The 9,520-nt window shown below is 37.2% G+C and overlaps 1 protein-coding gene across 6 annotated transcripts in view; it reads right to left on the reverse strand.

Moving 5' to 3' along the window:
- WDR19 (WD repeat domain 19) overlaps positions 1 to 6,459 on the reverse strand; it is an 86,344-nt gene extending 79,885 nt beyond the window's left edge. For 2 of the 6 annotated variants that reach the window (XM_059067034.2, XM_067036265.1), the window contains exons 1-4: positions 6,364 to 6,459; positions 4,045 to 4,136; positions 3,689 to 3,754; positions 637 to 762 (exon numbers count right to left, since the gene is read on the reverse strand). In XM_059067034.2, the coding sequence (XP_058923017.1) occupies positions 637 to 762; positions 3,689 to 3,754; positions 4,045 to 4,136; positions 6,364 to 6,369 (290 nt within the window). In that variant the 5' untranslated portion in view covers positions 6,370 to 6,459. Of the gene's footprint in view, positions 1 to 636; positions 763 to 3,688; positions 3,755 to 4,044; positions 4,137 to 5,693; positions 5,960 to 6,271 lie in introns of all 6 variants that reach the window. The other 4 variants (XM_067036269.1, XM_067036268.1, XM_067036266.1 and 1 more) reach the window with 4 other exon arrangements.
- Between the last annotated feature and the right edge of the window lie 3,061 nt (positions 6,460 to 9,520).

A 9,520-nucleotide genomic window follows, 5' to 3' on the forward strand; every position in this document is an offset into this window, starting at 1 on the left:
AGCTGATACCTGCCAGTAGCCATCAAAAGAGTCTGACTTACATATATAGGATGGATAAACAACAAGGTCCTATTGTATAGCACAGGGAACTATATTCAATATCTTGTGATAAACCATAATGGAAAAGAATATGAAGAATAATATATATATATGTTTAACTTTATCAGTTTGCTGTACAGCAGAAATTAACACATTATAAATCAACTACACTTCAATAAAATTTAAAAAAGAGAGAGTCTGACTTAGAAGAAGTCAATACAGAGAAAGGAAGAGCCGAGAGATGGAGACAGTCTTGACTGCATCATTAGAACCTCTAGATGCACCCATGCCTGCAGTCAATCCCATTTCCAGATTTTCCCATATACGTTTTCTCTCTTCTTTGGACATTTTAGTCTGTTCCATTGAAAGCAACTTTTTAAGAAGTCATATTTTATAATCATAACAACTTTATTCTAATTAACTGAACAAAATTAATAAGATTATATATAACAATTAAAAAAGAAATGAACTTTTTCCTTTATAAGAAAATAACTCATCAATGCATCTTTATAATGAAAGTAGTATTTGTAGCATCAAATCTGCAAATAATGATATTTCTAAGTGAAGATTTAAAATAGAAAAAAAAATTATCCTTACCTCATGCCACTGTCTAACTGGCTGGTTTTGTTTGTGTTGGCATCCCACAGATAAATGCAACTGGATTTCTCAGCAATCACTGCTAGGATATCTCCATCCTTATCCCAATCCATAGCAACACAGTTACTTTTTAAAAAGAGAGCAAAACATCACTATGCATTTTGTTTAAGTAGGGAAAGAAATTTAAACACTCAACTATTTGTGATTTTTGTCTATAACAAGACCATTTAATCTATTATTGAATAAGTCATAAACTTTCTAAAGTGAGAAATATAACGCACCATTCAGTGCCTGGATAAAACTAACACCAATTATGTCGTTGTTGAGGGAATGGAAACATTTTAAATTCTATTTTAAATATCATTTTCATATACTATATTAAATATAATTATACCTAATAAGTTAGCAGATTTCCTCAACATCTATAAAGAGCCTGGTGCTTTGGTAAAACAAACTCATCAAGCACCTCTGGAAAGGAATCACATCTGGAATCAAGAGGAAATTTGTATGATCAACTTTCAAAAGGTTATTTCAGATTTACAGAGGGAAAAAGTAGGTACTGATAAGAAATGATGTTATATCTAGATAAATTGTGTATTGAACAGATCAAGGCTGTGTAGACGCTGGACTGCAAACAACAAGAAAGACTGAATTCTGAAATAGTAAGAAAGTTTATTTCATTTCATATCTTAATAGAATAAGAGTGATTCAATTAAGATAACAAAATAGTTGTAAACAGGAAATGCTCTATTTAACATGTTTTTTACTGTTTAAAATTACTCCAAATGTTTATTAAAATTTACGAACTTCCTTGAAGATTTAACCCTTCCTTCTCTGATGCTATATTTCATTTGGAGACCCTTTGTTCTTGGGTATTGGCTAAGCCATACTCAGCTTTACATTTAAGATAGCTGGGCATTACTTATTTTATTCTTCGAACTGTTAAAATATGTTTTGGGGGACTTCCCTGGCAGTCCCGTGGTTAAGACTCCGTGCTCCCAATGTAGGGGGCATGGGTTCGATCCCTGGTCAGGGAACTAAGATCCCACATGCCACACTGTGTGGCCCAAAATAAAAAAAGTTAAAAATAAATAAATAAAATATGTTTGGGGATCTCAATTTTCTATAATATTTTCAGGATTTTGAGAGAGTGGAAGAGGGAGGCTTTCAAATTGTTGATAAAATCATCTGCCAATTAAAGACAATATATAATGGCATTTTATTTATATGGAGCTCTTTTGTCAGTCTAATTCAACTATGATGAATACAGCAAAAGAATTCATAAGTAAAAAAATAAGGCCATTGTGTAACCAAAATAGATGTCACAGAGATTATGCAATAAAGCTCATACAATTTACTCAAAGAAGTTTTTTTACTAAGTGCCTTCTTACTTTATTTTAGACATAATTATAACTAGCTTGCCCCCTGTTTCCTAGAATAGAGAAACCAGAAGCAACAGTTAAGAGAGCAGTGGGATACAGATGGCCAACAAACATATGAAAAGACGCTCAACATCACTAATTATTAGAATCAAATCAAAACTACAATGAGGTATCACCTCACACCGGTTAGAATGGGCATCATCAGAAAATCTACAAACAACAAATGCTGGAGAGGGTGTGGAGAAAAAGGAACCCTCCTACACTGTTGGTGGGAATGTAAACTGATACAGTCACTATGGAGAAGAGTATGGAGGTTCCCTAAAAAACTAAAAATATAATTAACATATGACCCAGCAATACCATTCCTGGGCATATACCAGGAGAAAACCATAATTCAAAAGATACATGCACCCCAATGTTCACTGCAGCACTAGTTACAATAGCCAGGACATGGAAGCACCTAAATGTCCATCAGCAGAGGAATGGATAAAGATGTAGTACATATATACAATGGAATATTACTCAGCTATAAAAAGGAATGAAATTGTGCCATTTGCAGAGAAGTGGGTGGACCTAAAGACTGTCATACAGAGTGAAGTAAGTCAGAGAAAAACAAGTATCATTTAATATCGCTTATATGTGGAATCTAGAAAAATGATACAGATGAACTTATTTGCAAAGCAGAAATAGAAACACAAGACGTACAGAACAAACGTATGGATACCAAGGGCAGTGAGGGGGTGGGATGAACTGGGAGATCGGGATTGACATATACACACTACTATGTATAAAATAGATAACTAATGAGAACCTACTGTATAGTACAGGGAACTCTACTCAATGCTCTGTGGTGACCTAAATGGGATGGAAATCCAAAAAAGAGGGGATATATGTATACGTATAGCTGATTCACTTTGCTGTACAGCAGAAACTAACACAACATTATAAAACAACTATACTCCAATAAAAATTAATAATAATAATAAAAAAGAGAGCAATGGGAAATGCTAAAATGCTGGCATTAGGTGGGTGGGAGAGAAGTAAAGCAACCTGATTTGCAAAGATGGTGGCGATAAGCTATAGAATGCTGATGTGAATTTAAAAAGCCTGGCAGCATAAGACCATTTAGGTGAGGGACTCTACACATCATAATAACCACTAAGTCTATCAGTAAAATAACTAATACAGGGAATGATCACAGTGAATCATTAAAAATGCTTATGTTATGCTTACTGTAATCTAGAATAACTTCCTTAAAATAGATAAAATAAGGTCTTTGTCCTTTAAGAAGTATGCAGAAAGTAACTATTAGAGAGGAAATACTACAGCCATATGGGCTTATCTGCATATATACACACACTAAAGCTTGTTTATAATTAAATAAGAATTCTTTCACATGGACTCATTTATAATTCTGTCTTACAGCTTATCTGTGAATGTATGAGTGTTTATAAATGTTAAATTCTAATTCATATGCTATATATATACATATTTCATTAACTGTTATTGGTATAAAAAACCAAATCTCTTTGAAAATGAAGAAGGCAAAATAGGAGATACAGGTTAGATATAAGTTATAAAATTCTATTTGATTCTAGTTTTAAGACAATGTTTTTTTATTTTTTAGGCCACAAAGCTTGAAAAAGTTTTTGATCTACCACTGTACTTACCCAGATAAGTTGATTTCACTTCTTTTTTGACCATGGCGATCAAAGATTTTCACAATATGATCAGCTCTAAAACCAATCAGAACACAAAGATACAATTTAAATGTTTCTTCTTATTTCTCTAAAGAGTTTTTTTACACACCCAACTGATTTTATTTTCTCATGATAGTTTCATAATTTATATGTAAAAAGTTATTACTAGGGAAAAGGTTCTATGAATTGTGATGTTAATGGAAATATATTACTTTTCCCACCATTCAGTCATCACCCAAGAATTTCTACTGAACGGATAGTGTAGTCAGGTGGGCACACAACCATTTGGAGTCAGGATGATTTACCAACATTCACTGATTTCTTACCCTGTTACTGCAAGGTAGTTTCCTGATGTTTTCTGCCAGGTAAACTTTATTGGTGTGCCAAGCCAAGTCTTTTCTAGCAGTGAGAAAACACGCTAAAAAACACAATACAATTTCTATATTTTCAAAACATACAATTAAGCGTTGGTCAGAAAAGATGTCAAAACATGATAATGAAAACAGTAGGATTCAGGACTGTGAAGGCTTGTGCTAGAGCTTACCCAAAAGAAGTCAACAATGTAACAAACAAAATGACCAATCAACCGACCAACTAAATAACCACAATCTGGTTGGTAAAGTATGGACCTCGATATATATGGGAGAATTTACTATAAAACGTTTTTGCTTTTGAATGTTTTAGAATATTAATTTTATAAAAATGTATGGCTTTAGTGTTTTATAGCTATTAAAAATTTAAAAAATTTAAACTTGAACTTAGCTAATTATTAATAGCATAGATTTGGGGAAATTAAATTTAACAAAATTGCTATTAAAAAATATTAACCCTGATAGAAATACAAAATGTCTATACTTTCTTCAAAATTATTATTTTCCTTTCCCCATCAGTTACATTTACTTTATCATTAAGTGTTTAATTTGGCTATTGGGCGGACACTTTTTCAACTGAAAAATCATTCTTTTCACTTAGACAATAAAGAACTGTGTATCCAGTATGGAAGCCACAAGCCACATGTGAACTTGGAATTTTATTGAGGACTTGAAATGTGGGCAGTACAAATTTAGATGTGCTGTAAATATAAACTACACATGGGGTTTCAAAGACTGTAAAGGAGAGAATGCAAACTATCTTCACTGATAATTTTCATACTGATTACATGTTGAAATGATCATATTTTGGATATATTGGGTAGAATAAAATATATTATGAAAAGTAATCTTACCTGTTTCTTTAAAAACATTTTAATTTGGCCACTAAGATTGTTAAATTACATTGGCTCACATTATATCAAAACAGAGCTGATCTAGAACATCTAGGAACTTAAGAGTTTGGATGAATAAATGTAGATTTTAACATTAGGTTAAATTACAGGTTAAACAATGATGCCTATATCTAGGCATGTGAAGTTTAGAGACTACTGCAGGTGGCTTGACAGACTGAATAGCAACACAAGACTCTTCCAATGGTCAAAATAGAACACCAATCATAGGCATTTACTATGTTAAAGATTAAATCCACCTCTACTGAAAACAGAAGTGCGCTAAAATCACAGGTGCATCCAAGTTTTGTGGAGCATGTGAAGACACCCTTAAAGAAAAAGAGTATAAAAGCATCCTACTTTTGCAATTTTATGACCACATTGCCCTGGAACCCCTGCATGCAAGTGAGGGGTCCCTAAACTTGAATTTTACCAGCTTCATGGTAGACCTCCTCTGGCTGTGATCTTATAAACTATTTTTCTTCAAAGGAGGTTTACAGACGCTCCATACACATACAATGGACCGGAAAAGGTGCTAGCTTCACAACCAGAAAACCAACGTTTATATTTGGCTTATTTATTAGCTGTAGGGCTTAATGCAGGTCGATTAAATTGCCTCAAACACAGAATTCTCAACTGTAAACCAGGAATAATATCTCGTTACTTCTGGTACTTCATAAATTGTGAAGAGCTTTAGAAATGAGTTAAGATTACCAGTCTGTCAACTCCAATCTCCACATTAATAGCCACCAGAACTTATAAAAATTAAGCTTTCCATTTCTTTGCCAGATCAGGGAAGAGGGGTGTGACGCTCTAGAGCTTGAGAGCTGCGTGTGCAGATTTCACCATGAATAATGTACATCGTCACCAGGTGATCTGTAAATTGCACCAGTCACAGGCAATACAATTTGAGGTTATTTTCCGCAGGCTTTTCCCTCGTTTAAGGCGCTGAGCAGTCGCGCGGCTTGCCAGGTGTTTAGCTGCAAGAAATGAGGCAGCTCCTGACACCCGAACGAGTCAACTTCACCGCGGCCCTCCAAGCGCTTTCACACAACTCGTTCTTTCCACCGTGCGAAGTTCGGGTTCTCTTCAGATCCACTCTGCTCATTTCCAGCCGCGGCGGGGTTCCCTCTTCCCGCAAAGCACCAACCCCATCCGCGGTCCCAGAAATGAGAGGCCTCCCTCCCCGCCTTCTCCTCTTCAATTTTCCTTCCTATTCCCTTGTTCCTTCAACTTCTCCCCTGCTCTCCCCCTCCCTGGTCGCCCCGCTCCCTTCCCCACTTCTCACGCACTAGGGAGGACGAAGGGAGGTCACAAGCTCCTATCCTCAAAGCGACTCTTGGCGGGCTTCTTCCCGCTCCCCCGGGGTTCGTAAGTTATTTACCTTCATCTCAAAGCTCTAGCAGCCGCGCGATCTAGCAAGTGCGCAGGCGCACTCAGTCTCCTCCAAGAAGGATACCGCGTTCCCGTTACCCAGGAGACCGCGCGAGCAATGGCCAATCAGCGAGCGCCAGCTGAAGGACCGTGCCTAGCGGCGACCTGCGCGAGGAAGAGCGGGAGGCGTGGACTGAGATCACGTGATGCCCGCGAAGCAAGGCCCAGAGATGTTGAACCTCGCGAGGGCTTGCTGCGCCCTTGCTTTCTGGCTGGGCCCTGATTGGATGCGACCCAGGGCAGGCTGACTCCGTGAGACGTTGGAAGGCGCCTGCGTAAATTTCGGCCCCGGCTGCTAAAAAGTCAATAGTAGCCAGAGGAGGGCGCTGAAAATTTCAAGAAAAGAAAGGAGCTGAGTGTGGATAAAAGGAGGAGGGAGTTGGTTCATGGGGCAATACTCTTAAGCAATCCACGCAAAGAGATCACTCTGAAGCTATTCAAGGGATGTTAAAGTTGAAGACTGATTTCTGCTGGGGATATATTTGTATCTTCAGATGTTTAAATTTGGGTGCAAGACCTGCACATTTAAACGGAGATTTTTTTTTAAATTTATTTATTTATTTTTGGCTGTGCTGGGTCTTCGTTACTGTGCGAGGGCTTTCTCCAGTTGCGGCGAGTGGGGGCCACTCTTCATCGCGGTGCGCGGGCCTCTCACTATCGTGGCCTCTCGTTGCGGAGCACAGGCTCCAGACGCGCAGGCTCAGTAGTTGTGGCTCACGGGCTTAGTTCCATGTGGTATCTTCCCAGACCAGGGCTCGAACCTGTGTCCCCTGCATTGGCAGGCAGATTCCCAACCACTGCACCACCAGGGAAGCCCCGGAGATGTTTTTAATAGGTGATTGAGTGAAGGAGGAAAAGGCTAGAGAAGTAGAAATTCAGAAATTGTCCATGTAGTATTTAAAACAGAGTGAATGGGACTTCTTTAGATTTAGGGAATGAGACAAAATTTTACTTTTACCTTTAGGGCCTGAGAATTAAACTGACGTAAGACCAATTAACAGGCGAAAAGCGTACAAATTTCTATGTATTATGTTTACCTGATATGGGAGAATTAGCTAAAAAGAAAGAAAACAAAAATCCCACATCAACATATTAATTTGGGGGGGTATATTTCCCTCTATTGTTTGCCCCTATGTATACCAATTTTATTATGTATTTATAATTATGGTATATATGTATGTATTTAACACATTTATTTAGGTCAAATAATATAACACATTTATTAGGGTGCTTAGTACTGAGCAATAGAAAAGCATACAATCCTAATAAAAGTTTTTAGTTTCCCCATACCAAGAAAATCAACTTTTTCAACTCCTTCCACTGCTTCTGAGGCTAAATCATTTAGAAAAATTGGTTCTCTAACTTTACTGTGTATCTGGTAGGTTTAGTGGGTGTCAGACTCACCTAGAGGGCCTGCTGAAACACAGATTGGTTCCATCTGGAGTCTCTCATTTAGTCCTTCTGGGGTTGATGTGGAGAATTTGCATTTCTAAGACATTTTCAGGTGAAAATTATGCCCATCTGTGGATAACACTTTGAGGCCACTATTCTCTCCATATTTGTTTCCTAAAGCCTCTCCACTTTTTTGTCATACGTGATATACTAAAAACAGTCTGTATTCCTTTTTATGTTGATTAAATTTACAAAGCAACAAATCTTTTCGAAGTATATGCCTCTGAAAGTCACTTTTCAATTTATTATTTTTAAGCTGCAAGGAGCATTTGGTATTATTACTTACAGATAAAACAGGGATCCTAATTAATGCCTAGGGTTTTTTTTATTACTCTTTTTCTCATTAGGCTAACAGAATAGGCAGGATTTCAATAGGTGGATAAAAAAGAAAGGATACTTAGAGGTAATGAGGTACAAGGTGGAAGATGCAGACAAACTGATTTGAACCCAGTAACAACCAGTTAGTAACAGATTATGTACTTAACTTTCTCAGCTTCATTTTTTTAAAAATTGAAACATATTTGACATATAGCGTGGTATAGATTTAAGGTGTACAACATGTTAATTTGACACATTTATATACTGTAATATGATTGCCATTGTAGCAATAATTATCAGCTTCACTTTTCTTTCTTTTTTTTTTCTGGCTGCACCTTGGCTTGCAGAATCCTACTTCCCCAACCAGGGATTGAACCTGGGCCATGGCAGTGAAAGTGCCAAGTCCTAACCACTGGACTGCCAGGGAACTCCCTCTAAGCTTCACTTTTCTTATCTATAATGGAATTTGAAAATTGATAAAAATATTTTTAGTTGTGGTATTCTTCTGGAAGTTTTTGTATAACTTGGAAATATGTGTATCCTTACCTGAATACAAAATTTTATGTAAAATATTTGGGAAAGAAGAGAAATACAGCTTCCCATTCTAAAATTTAAGAACCAGGAACATGATTAAACCTGTATATCTGGGAAAGGATCTGGTGTCCATTTGTTGGGAGAGATTCACTGAAGAGTTAGCCAATCTGTTATACAATCTATGGGAAGGGGTAATTCTAGAGTTCACAGAGCTTTTTTTTTTTTTTTTTTTTTTGCGGTACGCGGGCCTCTCACTGTTGTGGTCTCTCCCGTTGCGGAGCGCAGGCTCCGGACGCGCAGGCTCAGCGGCCATGGCTGACGGGCCCAGCCGCTCCGCGGCACGTGGGATCTTCCCGGACCGGGGCACGAACCCGTGTCCCCTGCATCTGCAGGCAGAGTCTCAACCACTGCGCCACCAGGGAAGCCCCAGAGCTATTTTTTAAAATAAACTATACAACTTAAAATTGATTCCTTATCTAAGTATAAATAAATATAGTAATCAGGAACCTCTAATTTATCTGGAAAAGTATGGCATTATGAGAAAGTATTTGTCAGAATCTGCTATAAAAGCTGGTAAAAATGGTATGAAGCTTCTCAAAAGGATACTGAGAAAAATGAATAACATAACTTGTTATAATATCAGAAAAATGTTTTTCCAAAGAGAGAAAGAGGATGGCTTCCCAGGTGAAGAGAAAGAGGGATAGCATGGGATTGGGGATGGAAAATAATGACATTTAACACTACGTACAGATAAAGAAACTAAGAAATTTAGGTGGAATTCAGATTTTAAAGATAAATAGATA

This window comes from Kogia breviceps, chromosome 6 (assembly GCF_026419965.1).
Source record: "Kogia breviceps isolate mKogBre1 chromosome 6, mKogBre1 haplotype 1, whole genome shotgun sequence".
NCBI lineage: Eukaryota > Metazoa > Chordata > Mammalia > Artiodactyla > Physeteridae > Kogia > Kogia breviceps.